The following is a 13,395-nucleotide window of genomic DNA, read 5'->3' as shown; positions in this document are numbered from 1 at the left end:
ATTTTCTAAGACTGAAGAAACAATAGAGCCAATCTATTCCACTAGGAATGAACCATGTTGGTGGATTCTCGCCATCAAGTTGATTGTTTAGGGCAAATGGGATAACGTACACCTTGAAGGATGAGGCATTCCTGGATGAAGGTGAAGGTTGAACTCAATAAATAATTAGATGAGAAAATACATATTACAATCTGAATCTGCACGCTCACAGCAGCTGCTTCTATTATCTTATTTAACAGAAGTATTTTGGGTTTGATATATCTCAGTAAGAAATGAACTGATTGCTATTTCATTTTTCAGATGTGGGACCTGTCAGGATCACTGACAAAATGGCCCAATTTGGCTCTTTCTTTAATGATCTGGAAGCCATAGGTGGTGGAGACTGTCCAGAATTGTCAATAACAGGAGTCAAGCTCGCTCTCCAGTCCTCCCCCCACCAGGCATTCATCATCGTACTAACAGATGCTTCATCTAAAGATTATACCAATAAAACTTTGGTGAACGAAGTCCTTACACTGCTAGATACCACACAGTCCCAGGTATGGAAGTTATTCATTAAAGTTGACAAAACCACATAAATTATAGTCAGAAGTTTATTTAGGTTGATAATATATCTGAAATATACAAAACACATCGAGTGCCAGAGTAAAAGTAAAGCCTAAATAAGACATTCTGTTTATTGATATAAAAAAAAAAATTCTGTTAATGAGCCAACATATTTCAAGGGATATAAAGAACCCCCTCAGTATATTAAGCATTGAGGAGATGGGAAAGTGTCAAGACACCGGTAGTAGGATTGATCAAGCTGCCTGGGTTATAGATGACAGAGGACTGAAGGATTTCAGCTAAGACAACAGCCACCAGCACAAGGGACACTTCTCATGGAATGTAGGTACTCTCCCCTACATCCGTGTATTGAACGTTAAGGAAATGAGAAAGTATCAAGAAGCCCGATAGGAGCCCAATAAGCTTTAACCACTTCCTGCTGGCAGGGTATACATGGATGTCCTCCGGTTTCAGTGGTAACACCGGGATGGTGGGTACACCTACAAATATCATCCCGGTATCTTTTCAGCCAGTCATTGTCTTTCAGGCTGAAGTGATCTGAGTGGCTAATTAGCCACTCGATTACTTCTGTGGGTGGTGGGAGGGGCTCCCACCCCCCTCCCGCCGCCGCGGTCCCATCGCAGAGGCCGGGAAAAATGTTGGCCCTATACAGAGAGAGAGGAAATGACGTTGTTCCCCTCTCTTTGTAACCCCGGTGAAACCAGGAGCAAGGAGTAGTTTGTCCCTTCTGGTTCCGCCCCTTTGTTTACCTGGCCGCCGGAGAAAGTGCAGAGAAGAGCAACCAGACTGATAAGAGGAACGAAGGAGATCAGCTATGAGGAAAGATTAGAGGAACTGAATTTATTCTCTCTTGAGAAGAGGAGATTAAGGGGGATATGATCACCATGTATAAATAAATAAGGGGGGATATGATCTCCATGTATAAATACATAAGGGGGGATATGATCTCCATGTATAAATAAATAAGGGGGATATGATCTCCATGTATAAATAAATAAGGGGGGATATGATCTCCATGTATAAATATATAAGGGGGATGTAATCTCCATGTATAAATACATAAGGGGGATATGATCACCATGTATAAATATATAAGGGGGGGATATGATCACCATGTATAAATACATAAGGGGGGATATGATCACCATGTATAAATACATAAGGGGATATGATCTCCATGTATAAATACATAAGGAGGACATGATCTCCATGTATAAATACATAAGGGGGATATGATCTCCGTGTATAAATATATAAGGTGGATATGATCTCCATGTATAAATACATAAGGGGGGATATGATCTCCATGTATAAATACATAAGGGGGATATGATCTCCGTGTATAAATACATAAGGGGGGATATGATCTCCATGTATAAATACATAAGGGGGATATGATCTCCATGTATAAATACATAAGGGGGATATGATCTCCATGTATAAATACATAAGGGGGGATATGATCTCCATGTATAAATACATAAGGGGGATATGATCTCCATGTATAAATACATAAGGGGGATATGATCTCCATGTATAAATACATAAGGGGGGATATGATCACCATGTATAAATACATAAGGGGGGATATGATCACCATGTATAAATACATAAGGGGGGATATGATCTCCATGTATAAATACATAAGGGGGGATATGATCACCATGTATAAATACATAAGGGGGATATGATCTCCATGTATAAATACATAAGGGGGGATATGATCACCATGTATAAATACATAAGGAGGACATGATCTCCATGTATAAATACATAAGGGGGATATGATCTCCGTGTATAAATACATAAGGGGGGATATGATCACCATGTATAAATACATAAGGAGGACATGATCTCCATGTATAAATACATAAGGGGGATATGATCTCCGTGTATAAATACATAAGGGGGGATATGATCTCCATGTATAAATACATAAGGGGGATATGATCTCCATGTATAAATACATAAGGGGGGATATGATCTCCATGTATAAATACATAAGGGGGATATGATCTCCATGTATAAATACATAAGGGGGATATGATCTCCATGTATAAATACATAAGGGGGATATGATCTCCATGTATAAATACATAAGGGGGGATATGATCTCCATGTATAAATACATAAGGGGTCCATATAGTGAACTTGGTGTTGAGTTATTCACTTTAAGGTCATCACAGAGGACAAGGGGGCGCTCTTTATATCTAGAGTAAAAAAGATTTCATCTCCAAATACGGAAAGGTTTCTTCACAGTAAGAGCAGTGAAAATGTGCAATAGACTCCCTCCAGAGGTGGATCTGGCCGGCTCAGTAGATTGCTTTATAAAAGTCCTGGATTATTTCCTAAATGTACAGAATATAACTGGATACCGAGTCACATTTATAGGTAAAGTTGATCCAGGGAAAATCCGATTGCCTCTCGGGGGGATCAGGAAGGAATTTTTTTTCCCTGCTGTAGCAAATTGGATCATGTTCTGCTGGGGTTTTCACCTTCCTGTGGGTATAGGATTGCATATTGTTTCCCCTTTTATTGGTTGAACTAGATGGTGTTTTTTTCAACCTGACCAACTATGTAATTATGTAACTATTACTCTACCACGAGATTCCAGCTATTACTCTACCATGAGATTCCAGTGTTTACTCTACTATGAGATTCCAATCATTACTCTACCATGAGATTCCAATCATTACTCTACCATGAGATTCCAATCATTACTCTACCATGAGATTCCAATCATTACTCCACCATGAGATTCCACCTATTACTCTACCATGAGATTCCAGTCATTACTCTACCATGAGATTCCAATCATTACTCTACCATGAGATTCCAGCTATCACTCTACCATGAGATTCCAGTCATTACTCTACCATGAGATTCCAATCATTACTCTACCATGAGATTCCAATAATTACTCTACCATGAGATTCCAATCATTACTCTACCATGAGATTCCAATCATTACTCTACCATGAGATTCCAGCTATTACTCTACCATGAGATTCCAGTCATTACTCTACCATGAGATTCCAATCATTACTCTACCATGAGATTCAAATCATTACTCTACCATGAGATTCCAATCATTACTCCACCATGAGATTCCAATCATTACTCCAACATGAGATTCCAGCTATTACTCTACCATGAGATTCCAGTCATTACTCTACCATGAGATTCCAATCATTACTCTACCATGAGATTCCAATAATTACTCTACCATGAGATTCCAATCATTACTCTACCATGAGATTCCAATCATTACTCTGCCATGAGATTCCAATCATTACTCTGCCATGAGATTCCAATCATTACTCTACCATGAGATTCCAATCATTACTCTACCATGAGATTCCAATCATTACTCTACCATGAGATTCCAGTCATTACTCTACCATGAGATTCCAGTCATTACTCTACCATGAGAATCTAGTAGTTACTCTTTTTAAAATATATTACAATATAGCTCACCAGAACCACTGTTACTCTGCATGGTGCCTGCTGTGCTCCAGACCAGATAATAGATCTGCATGTTGATCCCTGATGGACCACATCTTGGGTAGGGATGAGCCGAACATCCCCCCGATTCAGTTTGCACCAGAACATACCGAACAGGCAAAAAATTTGGCAGAACACGCGAACACCGTTAAAGTCTAAGTGTAATATTCCTTTAAATTTCGTACATGGGGGGGTGTCTATATTATGCCTGTAAAGGGGCACATGTTTCCTGTGTTTAGAACAGTCTGACAGCAAAATGACATTTCTAAAGGAAAAAAAGTCATTTAAAAGTACTAGCGCTAGTGCCGGCTATAATGAATTGTTGGTCCCGGCAATACAGATAAAAGAAGTCATTGAAAAAAACAGCATGTGATCCCCCAGTCCATTACCAGGCCCTTTGGGTCTGGTATGAATATTAAGGGGAACCCCGAACCAAAATTTAAAAAAAAATGCGTGGGGGTCCCCCCAAATTTTATACCAGGCCCTCCAGGACTGGTGTGGATAATAGGGGGAACCCCGCACCAAAATTTAAAAAAAATGGCGTGGGGGGCCCCCCAAAATCCAAACCAGACCCTTATCTGAGTATGCTACCTGGCAGGCCGCAGGAAAAGAGGGGGGATAAGAGAGCATCGCCATCCTGAACTGTACAAGGCCAGATGCCCTCAACATGGGATGGGTGCTTTGGGGTAGCCCCCAAAGCACCTTCTCCCCACGCTTATGGGGACAAGGCCCTCATCCCCACAACCTTTGCCCGGTGGTTGTGTGTGTCTGTGGGCGGGGGGCTTATCGGAATCTGGAAGCCCCCTTTAACAAGGGGAACCCCAGGCTCAAAGGGCCTGGTAATGGACTGGGGGAATGCCATGCCGTTTTTTTCAATGACTTTTATCTGTATTGCCGGAATCCGACATTTCATTAATAGCCGCGAGTAGTTTTAAATTACTTTTTTTCCTTTAGAAATGTCATTTTGCTCTCGGACTGTTGTAAACACGGGAAACATGCGTCACTTCACAGGCATACTATAGACACCCCCCAGCTACGAAATTTAAAGGAATATTTCACTTTTATTGTTTCACTTTAACCACTTCAATACCAGGCACTTTCGGCCATTCCTGACCAGGACAATTTTCAGCTTTCAGCGCTGTGGCACTTTGAATGACAATTGCGCGGTCATGCAACACTGTACCCAGACTAAATTTTTATAATTTTCTTCCCACAATCAGAGCGTTCTTATGGTGGTATTTGATCACCTCTGGTGGTTTTTATTTTTTGCTAAACAAACTAAAAAAGACCAAAATTTTTGAAAAAAAAATTTTTTTTCTTACTTTGTGTCATAAAATTTTGTTTTCCCCTTCACTGACGGGCACTGATGAGGCGGCACTGATGGGCACTGATAAAGTGGCACTGATATGTAGAATTGATGAGCACTGATAGGTGGCACTGATATGCAGCACTGAGGGGCACCAATAGGCGGCACTGATAGGTGGCACTGACAGGCGGCTGTGATGGGCACTGACAGGCGGCTCTGATTGGCACTGATAGGTGGTACTGATTGGAACTGACAGGTGGCACTGACGGGTGGCATTGATGGGTGGCACTGATGGGCAGCACTGATGATGAGGTACTAATAGATCACTGACAGGTGTTACTGCTGGGCACTGATTGGCACTGTGGTTGGCACTGATTGGCACTGTGGTGGGCTCTGATTGGCACTGTCGTGGACACTGATTGGCACTGTGGTGGGCACTGGGAGACATTATTATTGTGTGTGTTGCTGGGGATTGATTGGCAGGTGATTGGGACAACTGAGGGGGTTGTGCTGATAATCAATGTGCTGATCATCAGCACAGACCCCCCCCCTCTGACAGGGAGAGCCACCGATTGGCTCCGATCGGCTCTCCCTGTCAGCGTGAACCAAGGAAAACCGTTTACTGGCACTTCCTGGTTCCTGCGATGATCAGCTGTGATTGGTCACAGCTGATCACGTGGTAAGAAGCCTGCAGAACATCCGAACAACCAAAGTTCGGGTCGAACCGTTCGCCCATCCCGAATCTTGGGCACCAAGGCCTTTGGGGGATAATGAAAAAGTTTTTTTCCCTGCACATGTAACAATGCTTTATTGGGTTTTTTAGCTTCCTCCAGATAACTGCAGATTTAGAGTTCTAGGGCTGCAGGTCTCATTTTTTTCATCCTTACTATTCACATAACTAGACATGTGCAGAACGAAAAAAAAAATTTGTATCGATTCATCATTTACATAAATTAGTTTAATACATTTAATTAGTTTTCTGAATTAGTTTTGTTCTTTTGTATTTAAATTGATTCAAATTTTCAGAATTCAAATTGATTTGAATAGTTTTCAAATTCGAATAGTTTTCAATCTGTTTTCCAATTTCCAAAGGGAATAAAATAGAATAGAAAATAAAGGAATATAATAGAACAAAATAGAATAGAAAAGAATATAACACAAAATAAAAGAATATAATATAATAGAGTAAAACAGAACAAGGTAGAATATAAATGAAAAATAACAGAATAGAATAGAATATAAATGAATAGAATAGAATAAAATAGAAATAACCATCTTCTAAAATTCGAATAGAAAAGAATATAATTCAAAAACAGTAGAATAAAATAGAATAGAAAGAATATAACCATTTCCCAAAATTCAAGTAGAATCAATTCACATTTGAACAGAATATAATAGAATAGAATAGAATAGAATAGAATAGAACCATCTTCCTTTTCTAATCTATTCTTTTCAAATTTGAATTGGTTATATTTGAATTTTGGTAAATGGTTATATTCTTTCTATTCTATTCTACTCTGTTGTTTTTTTAATTCTATTTTTTTTCTTTTTGTTTATTCTATTATATGCTATTATTTTACATTCTATTCTATTCTTGTCTATTCAAATTCAAATTTATTCTATTCAAAAATTCACAATTTTGGAAGATGGTTATATTCTTTCTATTCAATTCTATTATATTCTGTTGTTTTTTTTTTTTTTTATACCATTCTGTTATCCTCTATTCTATTCTAATCTATTCTTTTCTATTCTAATCAAACTTGAATTGATTATATTTGAATTTCGGGAAATGGTTATATTCTTTCTAATCTATTCTATTCTATTCTTTTTGTTATTCTATTCTATTCATTTCTATTATATTCCTTTTCTGTTCTTTTATTTTTTATTTTATTTTGTTCTGTTTAAATCTATTATAGTTTATTATTTTATTTTCTCTTATTTTTTTATATTCTATTCTTTTTTTTTTCCGTTCTATCCCTTTATTTTCTATTCTATTTTATTCTCTTTGGAAATTGCAAAACAAATTGAATACTATTTGAATTTGAAAACTATTCAAAACTGATTAAAAAACTATTCAAATCAAATTGAATTTGAATCTTGTCTGAATTATATATATATTTTCGTTATTTCGGATTTGGTTAAATTCTGTACTATTTGTCCGAATTTCAATTCGGAAGGAAACGAGCTGTACACGTCTATACATAACTCTATATATAGATGTTCTCTCCCGGTGATGGCATTGTCATTGGGACAAACAATGAGGGAAGATCTCTGATAGAAGGGACACAGACAGAAACAAAAGCCTGGTGGGTGTTCCAACCGTCCCCTACTCCAGAACCAAAAGTTTTAGGTGACTGAATACATCTAATCCAAGCCAAAGCTAGAACATTCCTTTTAGATGTTGTCCATTGATTTGTATCTACATTGTGTCTTCTTCTCACTGTAGGTTCTTTTCCTCACCACCGGAATTTGTACAAGCGAGAGCTCTCCCGATTACACCATATATAGGGATATCTCCTCGCGAAGCTTCGGACACGTGTTCAGACTCACCATTCCTGATCTGAACAAAGTAAGTCATTTGTATCCGATCATTTCATTCTTATTACACAACAAATCTATGAAAACCTTCTGACTTTTTTGCCCATATCAGTTAAGGTTCCCTGCCCAACCATGAAGAGCAAAGATATCCTAATGTACCATGGAATGCCCTCCTCCCAGTGGTGTATTTTGGTTTTGTGCTGCCCTAGGCAAGACTAAACTCGGGCGTCCCCCATCTGAATTTGTCACACCCCTTTCTGTTTAAGACCCACCCCTTCATCTGTAAACTCCACTCTTTCATCTTTAGGCTCCACCTCTTCTTATTAAAGCTCCACCTCAGTTGGAGTTGGCCAGAGACTGCAGACATACTTAAGGAGCTGGTCAGAGACTGCGGACATGATACAAGAGATGGTCAGAGACTGCGGACATGATACAAGAGATGGTCAGAGACTGCAGACATGATACAAGAGATGGTCAGAGACTGCGGACATGATACAAGAGATGGTCAGAAACTGCAGACATGATACAAGAGATGGTCAAAGACTGCAGACATAGTACAGGAGACGGTCAGAGACTGCGGACATGATACAGGAGACGGTCAGAGACTGCGGACATGATAAAGGAGACGGTCAGAGACTGCAGACATAATACAGGAGATGGTTAGAGGCCGGGAACATGATCAGAGACTGTGGACATGATACAGGAGATGGTCAGAGACTGCAGACAAGACACAGGAGATGGTTAGAGGCTGGGAACATGATCAGAGACTGCGGACATGATACAAGAGATGGTCAGAGACTGCAGACATGATACAAGAGATGGTCAGAGACTGCGGACATGATACAAGAGATGGTCAGAAACTGCAGACATGATACAAGAGATGGTCAGAGACTGCAGACATGATACAAGAGATGGTCAAAGACTGCAGACATAGTACAGGAGACGGTCAGAGACTGCGGACATGATACAGGAGACGGTCAGAGACTGCGGACATGATACAGGAGACGGTCAGAGACTGCAGACATAATACAGGAGATGGTTAGAGGCTGGGAACATGATCAGAGACTGTGGACATGATACAGGAGATGGTCAGAGACTGCAGATAAGACACAGGAGATGGTTAGAGGCTGGGAACATGATCAGAGACTGCGGACATGATACAGGAGTCGGTCAGAGACTGCAGACATCATTAGAGACTGCAGACATGACACAGGAGATGGTTAGAGGCTGGGGACATGATCAGAGACTGTGGACAAGATCAGAGGCTCTGGACTTGATCAGAGGCTGGGGACATGATCAGAGGCTCCGGACTTGGTCAGAGGCTGGGGACATGATCAGAATCTGCGGACATGATCAGGGGCTGTGGACATGATTAGGGGCTGCGGACATGATTAGGGGCTGCGGACATGGTCAGGGGCTGCAGACATGGTCAGGGGCTACGGATATGGGGGGGGGTTTGTGCGCAAAATGTCACCCTAGGCCTGGGCCTTGTCGGCCTAGGATAAGACACAACACTGCCTTCTCCATTTCCATCATTATGGCCTTGTGAGAAGTTGGATGGGAAAATATTTTCTCTGAAGCTGGAGAAAGGGGGGGGGTTGAAGGAGGCATTTAAAATTGATCTACTTGTGTCCACTCAGCATAACAAAAAATATGAGTTTTGGCCAGGGTTTTCTTTAAATTATTGGAGTCCATTAACAGACATCTTCATTTGGATTATATTATCCCTGATGCGTATTCCAAAAATTTTTGTACATATATACAGTATCTGACAAAAGTAAGTACACCCCTCAGTCACATTTTTGTAAATCTTTTCTTCTATCTTTTCATGTGACAACACTGAAGAAATGGCACTTTGCTACAATGTAAAGTAGTGAGTGTACAGCTTGTATAACAGTGTAAATTTGCTGTCAATACAACACACTAACTCAACACACAGCCATTAATGTCTAAACCTCTGGCAACAAAAATCAGTACACCCCTAAATGAAAATGTCCAAAGTGTCAATATTTTGTGTGGCCACTATTATTTTCCAGCACTGCCTTAACCCTCTTGAGCATGGAGTTCACCAGATCTTCACAGGTTGTCACTGGAGTCCTCTTCCCCTCCTCCATGATGACATCACGGAGCTGGTGGATGTTAGAGACCTTGCGCTCCTCCACCTTCTGTTTGAGGATGCCCCACAGATGCTCAATAGGGTTTAGGTCTGTAGACATGCTTGGTGGCCAGTCCATCACCTTTACCTTCAGATTCTTTAACAAGGCAATGGTCATCTTGGAGGTGTGTTTGGGGTCGTTATCATGTTGGAATACTGCCCTGCGGTCCAGTCTCTGAAGGGAGGGGATCATGCTCTGCTTCAGTATATCACAGTACATGTTGGCATTCATGGTCCCCTCAATGATCTGTAGCCCCCCAGTGTCGGCAGCACTCATGCAGCCCCAGACCATGACACTCCTACCACCATGCTTGACTGTAGGCAAGACACACTTGTCTTTGTCCTCCTCACCTGGTTGCCGCCACACACGCTTGTCACCATCTGAACCAAATACGTTTATCTTGGTCTCATCAGACCACATGCTTGTCTTCAGCAGACTGTTTGTGGGCGTTCTTGTGCATCATCTTTAGAAGAGGCTTCCTTCTGGGACAATAGTTATGCAGACCAATGTGATGCAGTGTGCGGCGTATGGTCTGAGCACTGACAGGCTGACCCCAGACCCCTACAACCTCTGCAGCAATGCTGTCAGCACTCATACGTCTATTTCCCAAAGACAACCTCTGGATATGAGGCTGAGCAGCCTGTTCTGAGTGGAACCTGTCCTGTTATACCACTGTATGGTCTTGGCCACCGTGCTGCAGCTCAGTTTCAGGGTCCTGGCAATCTTCTTATAGCCTAGACCATCTTTATGTAGAGCAACAATTCTTTTTTTCAGATCCTCAGAGAGTTCTTTGCCATGAGGTGCCATGTTGAACTTCCAGTGACCAGTATGAGAGAGTGAGAGCGATAACACCCAAATTTAACACACCTGCTCCCCGTTCATACCTGAGACCTTGTAACACTAACGAGTCACATGACACCAGGGAGGGAAAATGGCTAATTGGGCCCAATTTGGACATTTTCACTTAGGGTAGACAATTAGGAAGGCACAGGAAATAGTGGTGACATCAGCATACCCATGGAGGGTGTAGAACGAATTGTGTCTATTTCAATGCTTGTTTTTATTCTCGCTGCTGTAAGCAGATTTTAAATAAATCCTCTTTGATTTTACTGGATGTTGTGCAATGAGCTTCTTTTCTCATTGTTATGTGGAATCATCTGATCTGAGACTATCCTGGATACGCCTGTGAGGTGTTTCCCAGCATTGCTATCTTAAAGGACGATTGGAGAAGGGAAAGCTACCCCAAACCTAAAGTGAGGGGAAAAGCTCACTAAGGTGGTTAATGGCCTTGATAGATCTGAGTTTCTGGTAAGAGGCTATATGTGTTTGAACTGGAAGGGAAGCACTGGATGTTAATTCACTGAAGTTGAAATAAGAGCCACCTGCCACTGTTTGGATCACTACCTAATGGACTTTTTTTGGACTCTATTTTATGTGAATAACACTTATTCCTATCTTGTGCACTACATTCTTTCATTCACACTGCATGATTATATTTGTTTTGTGGCACTTGATTAATGTTATAATTATTGGTTTATACAACATTTATACACGTTTGAGTTGTGTACTATACACATATGACAGAGCAACACTGCTAAATTTTTATATAGACAATTGTGCCCTGCAGCCTTGAGATAACAGTTTGTTGAAGACCCTTTTCTATTCCAGCATGACTGTGCCCCTATGTACAAAGCCAGCTCCATAAAGAGATGGTGTGACCAGTTTGATGTGGCCTCAACCCTACTGAATGCCTTTGAAATGAATTGGAATGCCAATGCGTGAGCCAGGTCTTCTCACAAATGAGCACAAATTCCCACAGATACCCTCTAATGATGGAGTTCAGGTGTCTCCAATAAAGGGTCCTAGTAATACTCCATCATAGACAATTGGGCTCTTCCAACCTTATGGTAACAGTTTGGTGAAGACCAGCTCCATAAAGACATGGCTTGACCAATTTCGAGTCGAGGAACTTGAGTTTCCCTCACAGAGCCCTGAACTACACCCTACTGAACACATTTGGGATGATTTGGAATGCCGATGGTGAGCTAGGTCTGCTAATCCAACATCAGTAGCTGAGCTCTCAAATTGACATAGACACCCTTCAGAGTGTTGTGGAAAGACTTCTCAGAAGAGTGGAGAATGTTATTGCGGCAAAGAGGGTCAAGTCAAATCCACTAACATTCGGCCATACATTCTATAGACAATACGGGTAGAGTTATAAGATAGAAAGTATCTAATATGATTGGACCTAAAGACAAACTATTATATTGCCCAGAAAATTTAGTCTGAGGTCCTTAGATTGACGATTGACAACCCTCTGAGGAAGATGGAGAGACACCACTACCTCTGAATGGGGGGGTTGCAATTATATATATATAATTTTTTTTGTGTTCTAGGCATTTCATTACTTGGATTATACCCTTTCAATGGCACTTAACAGTTCAAAGCGCCTCTACTCTGGAGACTTTACAGACCGTGTTCACAGCAAAACTTTCTCAGTCAGTGACTCTTTCTGGACACTAATGATCACCACAGATGGTCGGATTAACTCTTTTGAAATTGTGGGACCCAGAGGTAAGTCGACAATTTTCTTTTATTGTCCAGATAACACTTTTTATGGGGGGGGGGGGGCAGGCATATACACCAGCTTGATTCCTGTGGGCTAAAGGGTGCACGACATTGTGTTTTGTTGGGCACCCATGGACTTCAGTTGGAACAATTAGTGATGGCATTTTCACACTTTGACCTTCATGCATTTATGTGCACGGTTTTCCCCCTGGATTCTTGTTATTCATTGAACTGTCAAACAAGGCTACTACACTCCGGGTGGCAGCAAAGGAGCCTGTCCATGCTCTAAATCCCAAAAATGTGGTGATCCCTGAGTGGGGACATCCTGTATCTGGCCGAATAGAAGCACTGAGAGAAATTGACATCATTGGTGTGAAAAACTCAGGGTTCTATTAATTATTGTTTTCACTCAGGATTCACACATTTTCCTAAATGAGTAAATCTTGAGTGAAAGTTGTGTTATTATTGAGTGAAAACATTTATATATAAACTCCTTAAAAACTAGGCAGTTTTTTTTTTTTCTTTTTTCTCATTACCCACAACAGGTTTTCTCAACCAGGTTTCCTCCAGAGGTTGCTAGGGGTTCCTTAAACAATGAGCAAGTATTGCTTCTCAGATAAGTTCCCACTGACACCATTGATTTTTTTTAGCTATTTGTAAGGGGTGGAATTCTTCCAAATGACCACAAGTGTAAGGAGCATTCTTCCCACTGTCCATCACACGAATGTATAATGAGTTGTAGATTTTTTAGTAGGG

General features: G+C 40.8%; 1 protein-coding gene across 2 annotated transcripts in view; it reads left to right on the top strand.

Moving 5' to 3' along the window:
- LOC141148141 (uromodulin-like) overlaps positions 1-13,395 on the top strand; it is an 87,032-nt gene that overhangs the window by 19,230 nt on the left and 54,407 nt on the right. For both annotated transcript variants that reach the window (XM_073635328.1, XM_073635329.1), the window contains exons 4-6: positions 301-539; positions 7,824-7,946; positions 12,468-12,645. In XM_073635328.1, the coding sequence (XP_073491429.1) occupies positions 301-539; positions 7,824-7,946; positions 12,468-12,645 (540 nt within the window). The remainder of the gene's footprint in view (positions 1-300; positions 540-7,823; positions 7,947-12,467; positions 12,646-13,395) is intronic.

This window comes from Aquarana catesbeiana, linkage group LG06 (genome assembly GCF_042186555.1).
Source record: "Aquarana catesbeiana isolate 2022-GZ linkage group LG06, ASM4218655v1, whole genome shotgun sequence".
NCBI lineage: Eukaryota > Metazoa > Chordata > Amphibia > Anura > Ranidae > Aquarana > Aquarana catesbeiana.
The sequence above is the reverse complement of the archived record's forward strand: the minus strand, read 5'-3'. Positions and strand labels throughout refer to the sequence as shown.